The sequence below is a fragment of the Alosa alosa genome, chromosome 7 (genome assembly GCF_017589495.1).
Source record: "Alosa alosa isolate M-15738 ecotype Scorff River chromosome 7, AALO_Geno_1.1, whole genome shotgun sequence".
In the NCBI taxonomy this organism is placed as follows: domain Eukaryota; kingdom Metazoa; phylum Chordata; class Actinopteri; order Clupeiformes; family Clupeidae; genus Alosa; species Alosa alosa.
Window position 1 is genome coordinate 26,621,870 of NC_063195.1, and position 11,267 is coordinate 26,633,136.

An 11,267-nucleotide genomic window follows, 5' to 3' on the forward strand; every position below is an offset into this window, starting at 1 on the left:
AAAGAAAAGTGATTGATAATGACTGACTGACTATTATTGTGTTACATGCTTCAAATGTAAAGCACTTTGAGCTGCATTCTGTGTATGAAAGGTGCTATACAAATAAAGCTTTATTATTATTATTATTATTATTATTATTATTACAGCAGTTCCGTTTCCGTTTCATGCGCGGTCTTAACTCTCGGTCGACTCAAAAACGTGACGCATGCCGTAAAAATGATGCAATTCTCGTCACACGCTCACCAGTGCGTGGGACCATATCATAGCCTTCAGTCTGGTCAACAGGGGGAGATGTTACTGCAGATTTTATTTGTGGATGTTTTTTAATCATGGGTTTATTCAGGCTCAGACTGGTAATCTGTACAACCGGGCAAATGCCCGGTGGGCCGGTGACCTCCAGGATGTTTTTTTTTTTTCTTTTTTACATTATTTAGCCTATTTGCGGCCCGTCATGTAGGTATAGGCCTAGCAGTTGCATCCATTTGGCTTGGGGGGTGACAGGTCAATCATTTTGCCCTCTTCATGACAGGTTCAGTGTGTGTTACGATCGCACCCCCCTGCCCCACCCCTCAAGTGGATTTGTCCAAGCAGCCGCTAGGTTTGTGGGGAATAGCCTACGAGTGCATGGTAGCCTAGTAGGTGCACGCTGTCTGGTGTTCACATCATCACAGTTTAACCGTAAACAGCAACCAGAGGTCTAGTTTTATTCCATAAATATATTGTTTTTATAGACGTTAGTTGCACGCGCTACCAAGAGCTTCCATTTACTGCACCATGTAGGCTACTGTAGTGCGGTTCTGTCAACATAAAAAAAAACTACGGGTAGTCTACAATTTCCGCACAACTTGGTGAAAAAGTATAGCACAGGTTAAAGAAATCCATTCATTTTTGGAGCTGATCCTACTCAAAAGGAACTTCAAAGCATTTCCCATACTGTAGTAGGCCTAGCCTTTTAGCTCACAACGACAGTGAAAGTGAAACTTGGAAAGTGGAAGTCTCTCCACCGAGTGTTACATTTGATGCACAATCAATCGCGATTCGCGAGTCGATGCAGGTAAAAAGGCAGGTAAAAAGTAGGCCATCAACTGGTAGGTTAGTAACGAAGGTAGCCTAATATTGCAAAATGTGATGACGGCACACAAACTTGGGCAAAAACGTTTAGTAGGCTATACACTTGTGGTGATGGCCTACAGTTAATGTGAATCGCGGACTATAACCAAAGTAAAGGAGATTTGCGCCAAATTAAGGCTGTGGTTGTGTTTCTACAACATGTTGGCACAAAACATAATTTCTGTCAACTATGACAATGTCCATGTTCAGTAGCCTACATTTTTCATTTAGTCAAGCAATGACATGTGGTTTAATGCATGGGGTAACATGACGTGAGACAGACAGAATCTGTCTTGCCTATCCCTGAATCCTGTCCCTCTCAAATCACTTTAAAATGGTGTGATTAGCAACCAGAATTTAAAAAAAAAATCCCGGAGAGACACCCCCGGACCCCCGTGTTATTGTGATTAGATCTCAAATATAAATGTTTAATGTCGTCGGTCCAGTGGTGGGCCGGTCCAGGAGAAAATTGCCAGGGCCGAATTTTGTTCCCAGTCCGACCCTGGGTTTATTACACTGTGCAATGTAACATTTGACAGGTTGTGCTATGAAACAGTGTACGGTTCAGTTGTAAGAATGTAGTTTTTGTTATGCTTACAGTTTTGAATGTAAATGGTTACCACAAAAATCAATGGCAAACATGGAAGACCGTCGTGATAGATTGATGCTAATGAGCATCAGCATACTGCTTAGACATAACCCGGTGAGATGGTTTTCCACCAAGTTGTTCAGAGATCATACAAATTAATATGGTCTTGTGTAAGCTGCTAAGTGAAATCTACTACTGCTTTTTTATTTATGTGTGTGTGCGCGAGTGGTAGTGGGCCTTTTTGGAAGAAAGTCCAGAGACTTTTTTTAGGGGTAGGCAGCAAATAACCTCTTTCAAGGATAAGTTGCAAAATATATATTTTATGCATGTATTGCAAATACATTTTGTGGGCAAATAAATATACAAACAACAATCAGATAATATATGTAAATATTGTGTTTATTGTGTACATTTTAGTAAATCTCTTCTACACCTGTATAATGCCATATTAATTTGTGGGACACAATACACACAATAATGGAAAAAAACAAACAAACAAAACACACACACACACACACACACACACACACACACACACACACACACACACACACGCAACATGTCATCATCATACAAAATATAAGTGAATCTACAAAAACGTTGCATTGTTTTGTTTGTATCACTTCAAGTCATCTCCATGAAATAGCAACTTATGTAATACTGACTTCGTATTCATCAGGAATTAATGTATTTTGTGTATGACAGTTGAACAATATATATCCAACATGAAGCACAGGACGTTTGTAAAATACAACTCAGGCACAAGGTAAAATGAATGAAATTAAGCTCTTAAGCCTCAAACTCAAGACTAATGGCTTCATACGGGTAAATAATAATAATAATAATAATAATAATAATAATAATAACTAGATGTACCGCAGAGCGGTACAAAATATGACCGCCGCCCAGTCCAGCACATTTTTTCCACAAAAAGAAATCACGCTGAAAGGCCTATATGATTCTGTCTCACTAAATTGCATTATCCACACTCAATTCTCACTGGTATCTGCTAGACAACAAGTACCAAAACATGATTAGTTCATAGATTTCACATGTAAAATTCATTTTATACAACCCCACCTCCATCTTGCCTGTTCATAATTCTGAGAAATTCTTGATTGTTTGTGTTATGTTTATGTTATGTGTGTGTGTGTGTGTGTGTGTGTGTGTGTGTGCATGCTTGTGTGTGTGCCTGCATCTGTTTGTGCACATGTGTGCACATGAAATGGGTTAACATGACCCCTGGAGGCAAACATACAGAAAAAAATGGTCATCCTAGGCCCTACAGTTCTCAACATATTCACAGAGAACTGTGTCTGCCCTACCCTCCTTTCGGGGGGTCCAGTCCAGCGGGGGGGCTACAGATCAAAACGAAAAATGACGGTTCCATGCTATCCATGTGGGGGTACATGCCCACCAAGTTTTGTGTACCCCGGTCTTTCAGTGTCCTGGGAATCCTTGTTGGTGTATGTCACTAAATGTACACATAAATTATTTTATTGTAAGGCCCCCCATGAACGAAAGTACACAAAACTTGGCATGCATTCGGAGGGTGTCATAATGATCCTACACTTTTAATATCGTGCAGTTTTGACCTTGTCAGCCAGAGATATTGTGATGAAAACACCTAATTTTTTGCTTTTTAATTTTTAACTAGGTGGTGCTATACATGAAATAAGTGGTAATAGGATGGGTTGACATGCCCCCTTAAGACCAACATACATAAAAACTCCTAGGCCCTACGGTTCTCGAGATATTCACAGAAAACTGTCTCCGGCCACCTACAGGCCAGTTGGTGTATAGTAACATAAATTAATTTGTGTGGCCCCCCATGAACGGAATTCCACAAAACTTGGCGTGCATACAGAGGGTGTCATAATGATCCTACACTTCCAATTTCGTGCAGTTTTGACTGTTAGGTCACAGATACCTTCAATTACAACACCTTACAACAATTACAACACCTGATTTTGTATGATACTTTTTTGTGTTTAACTAGGTGGCGCTATACATGAAATGAGTGGTTATGGAATGGGTTGACATGCCCGCTTGAGATCAACATACAAAAAAAAAAATGGGCCTCCTAAACCCTACGGTTTTCGAGATATTCACAGAAAACTGTGTCTGCCCTACCCTCCTTTCGGGAGGTCCAGTCCAGCGGGGGGGCTACAGATCAAACCGAAAAACGATGGTTCCATGCTATCCATGTGGGGTTACATGCCCACCAAGTTTTGTGTACCCCGGTCTTTCAGTGTCCCGGGAATCATTGACGGAAATTTGGCCATGCGAAAAAAAACAAAAAATAAATAATCTGACTAAACCTATATGACCGCGGCGGTCATAATAATAATAATGCAAAAGGGGATTTTGGATACAGCAAGAAAATGTTATTTATCTTGAAATCTTAGGATGCTACAAGCCTGTTGGGGTCAGACACACTTTAGTCCTTTGTGTTCAGCTTCTGGGTTTGTTGACATTGCTGTAGATTGCAGTATCATCCTCATCTCTGAAATCATATGTTTTATGATAGATAATTTTCATCAGTTATCTAGCTGGCTAACAGTATCTTTAGCTTTGCTTTTTCACTGGCAAATTATGAGTCCTTCAACAATGATGAGGGTTGTGGCATAAAGAAAGTAGCTTAGTGGCTTACTAAGTAATAATAATAATAATAATAATAATAATAATACGCTTTATTTGTATAGAACCTTTCATACACAGAATGCAGCTCAAAGTGCTTTACATTTAGAGCATGTAACACAATAATAGTCAGTCGGTCACTATCAATCACTTTCACTTTTCCATAGTTTTGGAGCATAATGGATAAAAGCAGCTTCTCCACTTTGCTTGTGGAGCACTTTGGGTACAACTAAAAGATTAGAATTGGATGATCTAAGTCTAAACTGAAAAACTAAACATTAGCCTCCATGTTCATTTACTCACTGGATGACATCACGGGGGGAGAACGGAACTTCACCGAGGCGTATGCAACATCCTCTTCCTCTTCCTCCTTCTATTGAGATTGCACAGCTGGAGAATCTTGAGCCGTGTCCTTGTTTTTGGCCTTGAACTGGATATTGCCGTACTGGACTCCTCCTGAGTCATTTTGATCTTCTCCTGAGACCACTGGAGCTCCTCCTGAGACGACTTGATCTCCTCCTGAGACCTCTTGATCTCCTTGTGAGTCCACTCTGTCTCCTCCTGAGACCTCTTGATCTCCTTGTGAGTCCACTCTGTCTTCTTGGTCAGATGTCAACAGCACTGCAGAAACTTGTTCATACACAGGACTGGGGTCTTCCGGCTAGGGGTTTACAGACACAGCAGTAAAAACTGATGTAATGTTATCAGTGGACTACAGTATGAATGCATAACAGCATACGCTGGTGGAGTGACATTAACCAACATACACACCTGTTTATCATCTACCATTGTACTTGTGTTCTCAGTGGTGGATATACCTTTCCCTCTTCTTTAGAAAAACAAAAAATACACTCATTTAAATTTACAATTCAATTCAATTCACAAATTGAGTATATTTAAAACAACAAATCCAACACGTAGACACCTACCTGCACACAAACACAAGGACCACTATTATAGCTACAGCTGGTATGATCCCTAAAGCAGCAAACAGCCCTGCTGGCATACCTGTTTGCTGATTTAGGGCTGCAAAGCAAGAAACATCAGTCCATTAGTCTGCACACACACACACACACACACACACACACACACACACACACACACACACATGCATACATACAGATAAACACATACTGTATATTTCTGTGCATTTCTTTCAGAAGTTACAATGAGATTAAAAACAGTCCAAATTACAAAGAAATAGCCGTTACTAAAAACATATTAAGAAAAAAACATGACCTAGATGTTGTAGAAATGGTAAATGTAGTATTACAACAATGTGAAAATATTACCTGTGGAAGTCACTTCAATTTCAAAGGAGTTATGAGAGCCATATTCATTGTGTGCTACACAATAGTAAATGTCACCATCCGAGACACCAGTAAAGCTGCTGCTATTCCCTGTGGCCGTAAGAACAGAGCCACTACTATTCTTCCTGTACCAGGAGTATGTGTGCACTGGGGGATTGGAGTCAGTGTTGCAGGTGAGAGTCACTAAACTTCCCTCTCCAGAGGAACTAATGATCACTTCTGTGTTCCTGGGGGAATCTAGTTAAGAACAACAAAAAACATACAGGGTGACAAATTGTGCTGACACATGTTTCGTTTAAAATGTATTTTGGTGTGAATATATTCAATGTAAGGACAAGTAATTCAGCAGTACTCACAGTAAACATTCATATGTAGCACTGCAGAGTAACTGGATGCAACTGTGTTTGCCACTTCACAATAGTATTGCCCCATGTCCCCAGAGCTGATGTTAGTAAAACTGAGATTCTGCTCTGATCCTAATGAAGTGTTAACTCTGTTGATCTTGTACCACGTGTAGTTGTGCACTGGTGGGTTGGCATTACTGCTGCAGGTCAAAGTCACTGAATCACCCTCCACTATGTCGCCAGAAGGAGTGATTGATGCAGATGTGTTCTTTGGGCCGTCTAATTGGAGAGTTGAAAATAAAGTCAATGACTATGTTTCCATGCCCATCATATTCCGATTAAGGAACATATTCTGGTAATGTAAATATTCAGAATATGATGCTTTCACCAATGGATAAATTCCATCTTGACATTTCTAAAACCTTTCAGGTTTTAATACATGAATTGACCTCATCTTCACTCTAGAAGTGTAAACTTTTTACTACACTTTTCCCTGTTTGCCAAGCTTCAGGGCATCAAACCAAGCTACCAAAATTCCTTGCATGAACATGCACAGACAGAATTTAATATTTTGAGAGGGGCATTTTCCATCTAATGTGTTTACATTCCACAATATTTAAGTTAAAAGACTTAATCAGGTTATGGCAGCTGGAATAAGGCAGCTAGAGTACATGACTCATGTGCAATCGGAATACTGTCATTATTCCGAATAAAACCAGAATATGGTGTGCATGGAAACATAGTCAGTGTTATTTCACCAAATTTCACTTACAAATGTATGTAACTCATATCTAAAATTATATTGTTAAAGTAAATGATACCCACAATGAACATCCACCAGAAATGGTTCAGAATCACTGTATCCAATATTGTTCTCAGCTCTGCAGTAGAACTGCCCGCTAAATTCCGAGCTGATATTACTGATGTTCAACTGCTGTCCTGATCCCATAGAAAAGGTTTGACCCCTTTTCACCTTAAACCAGGTGTAGGTTGCTTGTGGGTTGGCATCACTGCTGCAGGTCGGAGTCACTGAGCTTCCTTCCAGTATATAACCAGTAAAACTCAGTGATACTGAGACATTTCTTGGTGCATCTGCATGAAATAAGTATAATATTACAGAAATTATTTAACACGCTTATATTAGTTTAAACTTTATATGTACACTATTCTGCATCTAGTTAAACAATATTGTGCATTATGGCCAAACTACAGCCGTGGGCATATTCTTTACCAATGTCACAATCACTTGTAACATATTCAAAAATAGCCCCTAATAGAATATAACAATATAATGTAGTGCACTTACACCTGACACTAAGAGTCCGTACAGGTGAGGGATGGTCCTCATGTCCTCCCACAGCACAGGAGTAACTGCCTGAATCATCAATGCGTACTGGGTTTAGGTACAGGTATTCCATTAATGTCTGGCTGTATGCAATAGGTTGGGAGTTCTTGTACCAGATGTAAGAGGGGGGGTCACTCAAAGTGCAGGTGGTGATGCAGGTCAGTGTGACATTCTCCCCTTCTTTCACTGTATCAGGATCCATATTTACCAGCAAACCTGCAAAAAACAATCAGAGCAATCAGAATAATGTCTATGGTTATTAAGCCAACACTGTAGAGAAACAAATGTGTTCTGAATATGGTAAATTACCTGTCACAGAGAGAGAGACAGGTTTTCGAGAAAACTCCTCGTCATCCTTATTTGTTTCAAATCTGAAGTAATATTGTCCTGTATGCTTCACACTAAGTTCCTTTATCCTTAGGCTACAGTCATTATTTTTATTTCCAATATATTCCATATGGTTGTCATATGTATTTTTCACACTAAAATCCATCGTCTCCTCTCCAGAACCCAAACTGGAAACCCAGAGTGGTGTTGTGACAGCATAGCCACTGGGGTAAGAATAGTAGCATGTTATGTCCACAGAGGAACCTTCCACAGCGCAGATCTCCTGGTGGGTATATGTCACACTACTGCAAGAAAATACACCTGCACACACACACACACACACACACACACACACACACACACACACACACACACACACACACACACACACACTTTTAAATCTGTCAATCTGTAGTTATCTGAACAACCACCATAGTTTTTAATGACACATCATCTACAATACTGTGATGAAGATGACTTGCATAATGCTGACAGTAGGTAGCCTAGAAATCTAGACGCACCCTAGCAGCAGCAAATTACATTTGCTGCCAGGGCTAGTCTAGCAACTGTCCGTTGGCTTGTGAGTAGGGTTGCAAAGGGGCGGAAAAGTTCCGGAAACTTACCGGAAACTTTCCATGGGAAGTTAAGCTGGGGAATTTTGGAAATATTCCAAATTGGAAACTTTCATGGAATTAAAGGAAATTATGGGAATTAATGGGAATTTACGGGAATTAACTGGGAGTTTTTTGTAATTACTGTTTCATATACAGACATTAACATTTTGTTTCGTAATAAGTATGATTTGTTTGTTCGTATTTTCGTTTAGCTTAGCATACAAAGATAGCTAACATGCTAGCGGGAATCCCATTCTCTGCCTATGGTTTACTAGCATGCTAAGCTAGCGACACTGAAACCACTGAACTGCCCAAGATACACCACGCCACTCAACAACAAAATCCAATTGGTTGGAACATTGACTGACAATCAGTTTGTTCAGTTAGAATCCCAGAAAATGGTAAAACAAATAATGACATAACATACCACCCCAACCCAACCTTATAGATTATGTAAATTATATATAAATTGTCAAGCTTAATCAGACAGATTAATCGTCCCATTACAGTTTATGCAAAATGACGTACACCCATTTGAATGAGGACAAAAGTGAAGACAAGCCCATAACTGGGTAACTCTGTTTGCAAACTTCCCCCAGTTATTCCCACATGAGATGACATTTTCACTGGGAATTTATTTTCCCCATGCACATGAATGCATCATAGGTTTCCTTTATGTCTAGTAGCCTATGCTGATTGCTGTGTGCATGGGATTGACGCATGTGCAGGGTAGAAATTTGACTGAAATTGCATTAAATCAGGTTGTTTTAACTAATATTATGCTGCAAGATGGGGTTTTGTCCATTACATTTAAGTTTCCTGTTATAGACTAACTTGCCATATTAAAAATTCCCAGGTTATTCCCATTAATTCCCGTTTATTCCCGTTAATTCCCATGGAAAGTTTCCAACTTTGAAAATTCCCGGAATTTTGCAACCCTACTTGTGAGCTCGAAAAATTAAACTTCTATCAGGCCAATCAAATTGTGTATAGAGTCGTTAGGTGGGCTTAACATAATGATTGATGGCAGAGTTGCAACGGTTTGGCTTGAATTGCTACTTGAAAACAAATAAGATAACGTTGCTGTTGGCGAACAGTGTGAGAAGAGTTAAGCTTTTATTAAGTTGGCAAAAGTTTGAACTAGCCAACTAGCTCCGTTGGTGGGAAACGCATGGGACTCATAGCGCTGTCCTATTGTGTGCAGAGGGAATTTGAAAGACAACCGATTATCCCGCCCCTCGGACTGAGCACTGCGAACGGTGAGTGCCCAGACCCCACATTTTAATGTGGGTCTGGCTCGTCAGGCTAGACAGTAGATTCTACCAGAGACTTTCTAATGAGGAGACACAGCACTCAAAAAATCCTCCATAGAAATGTATGGGGTTAGTTTGTCTACACATTTCCAACCCCTTCCTCGGCAAAACGTCGACATGTGAATACATTGAGCCAATCATATGGTGTGTTGTGAAGACATCATGCCAATCATGTGTTGTGAACTCGCTGATGGAGCAAGATTTGAGTCGTGAAGCCTTGCGCACATGCCTTTCTGCCGAATAGAATGCCCGATGAGTGCCTAAAAAAGCGTTGCAATATGACCGCCGAGTGGAAGGACCTGCCTAAAAGGACTTTGGTACTACCACCAACAGGGGTGTAGTGGTAAAATAAGGTGGGTAAACTATGAATTCTGTGATCACGGTAAGGTGGACTGCACCACATGAATGAATTAGCATTTTGAATTAGGTATAAATAATATCTACCACATGGGAGCTAGATGAAAAACACTCCAAGCATGTGGTCCTCTGGATCTAAATCAGTGTAATTGCACTCACACACTGGTGGAGAGGGATGGTCCTCATGTCCACTTAGAGCACAGGAGTAATGTCCACTGTCATCTTTACTGACTGGGTTAATCACCAGAGTGTTGCCGCTGGTCGTGTATTTGGCACCAACAGGTTGTCTGTTCCTGTACCAGATGTAGGTGGGTCTGGAGTTCGGAGGGCAGGTGGAGGTGCAGGTCAGTGTCACTCTCAGATTCTCTCTGTTTTTATTCACCTTTAGTGGACCTATGAGGATCAGAAAATGAAATGGATGTTTCAGTAAAACAATTTGTTGCATTGTTTCTGTAAATCCATGTTTTAAATATACTAGATAGATAGATAGATAGATAGATAGATAGATTGATAGATACTTTATTGATCCCCAAGGGGAAATTTAAGACATAGACACTAAATACTAGATATAAACACTAAATTACCTGCCACACTGAGAGAGACATCAGTTTTTCTGTTCCACCTCCCAGTTGTGTCACTTGTTTCAAATCTGAAGTAATATTTTCCTTTGTGATTCACACTAAGTTCCTTTATCCTTAGGCTGCAGTCATTATTTTTATTTCCAAGATATTCCACATGGTTGCCATATGTATTTTTCACACTAAAATCCATCCTCTCACCAGAACCCAAACTGGAAAACCAGAGTGGTGTTGTGACAGCATAGCCACTGGGGTAAGAATAGTAGCATGTTATGTCCACAGAGGAACCTTCCACAGCACAGATCTCCTGGTGGGTATATGTCACACTCCAGCAATGTGATACACCTGGACAGTGTTGGGAAGATACAGAATATGTAACGGAATTAAGTATTTAAAATGGTAAATCTGAGTTTCTGTATATTAATATTGTAAGATAACTATGTTATTGTTACTTCTTGTTAACCGGGTGTGCTGGAAGTAGGATGTTTTGTGTAGTAATATTTCTTAAATGTTTTGCAAAAAACAGATTATTCTTCTGTAATATGACATGGCATGTGTGTGTGTTATTATGTTGAATTACTTAAACATGGAATTAGTTTAACATGGGTGACACCATTTAGTAGTGAACTAGCACACTTAGTTAATTAACAGTAGTGTTGCATACAAGATAAGTTTAGCTATTGTCTATGTAAAAAGCTTTGGCTAATGATTCATATTAGCAATTAAAGTCCTTTATAGCC

The 11,267-nt window shown here is 39.8% G+C and overlaps 1 protein-coding gene and 2 long non-coding RNA genes across 4 annotated transcripts; all 3 read right to left on the reverse strand.

Annotated features, from left to right (window-relative positions):
- Positions 1-3,972: 3,972 nt before the first annotated feature.
- On the reverse strand, positions 3,973-6,139 carry LOC125297099 (B-cell receptor CD22-like). Of its 2 annotated transcripts, XR_007193939.1 has the most exons (6): positions 6,006-6,139; positions 5,632-5,886; positions 5,269-5,365; positions 5,111-5,168; positions 4,643-5,000; positions 3,973-4,205 (listed from the first exon to the last, which is right to left on the reverse strand). XR_007193939.1 is itself a non-coding variant. In XM_048247264.1 (5 exons), the coding sequence occupies exons 1-5, from the start codon at positions 6,079-6,081 to the stop codon at positions 4,713-4,715; spliced, it is 774 nt and encodes a 257-aa protein (XP_048103221.1). In that variant the 5' UTR covers positions 6,082-6,139; the 3' UTR covers positions 4,560-4,712. The 2 variants fall into 2 exon arrangements, 1 of the variants encoding a protein (XP_048103221.1); XM_048247264.1 differs by lacking the exon at positions 3,973-4,205 and having other exon boundaries at positions 4,560-5,000.
- A 704-nt stretch (positions 6,140-6,843) lies between these two features.
- LOC125297151 lies at positions 6,844-7,731 on the reverse strand. Its single transcript, XR_007193960.1, has 3 exons — positions 7,648-7,731; positions 7,300-7,554; positions 6,844-7,085 (listed from the first exon to the last, which is right to left on the reverse strand). It is a non-coding gene; the product is annotated as an uncharacterized LOC125297151 (long non-coding RNA).
- A 156-nt stretch (positions 7,732-7,887) lies between these two features.
- Positions 7,888-10,543, reverse strand: LOC125297159. The gene is made up of 3 exons (XR_007193967.1): positions 10,534-10,543; positions 10,109-10,342; positions 7,888-7,986 (listed from the first exon to the last, which is right to left on the reverse strand). It is a non-coding gene; the product is annotated as an uncharacterized LOC125297159 (long non-coding RNA).
- Between the last annotated feature and the right edge of the window lie 724 nt (positions 10,544-11,267).

What these genes read in the sequence shown, in the direction of transcription:
- LOC125297099 (XM_048247264.1), bottom strand. Translation starts at nt 6,081, where the DNA reads ATGGGGCAATACTATTGTGAAGTGGCAAACACAGTTGCATCCAGTTAC. An exon ending in GCTACATATGAATGTTTACT is followed by an intron (nt 5,887 to 6,005) that starts GTGAGTACTGCT and finishes GTTCTTAACTAG; the next exon opens with ATTCCCCCAGGAACACAGAA. An exon ending in GTCCTTGTGTTTGTGTGCAG is followed by an intron (nt 5,169 to 5,268) that starts GTAGGTGTCTAC and finishes GTTTTTCTAAAG; the next exon opens with AAGAGGGAAAGGTATATCCA.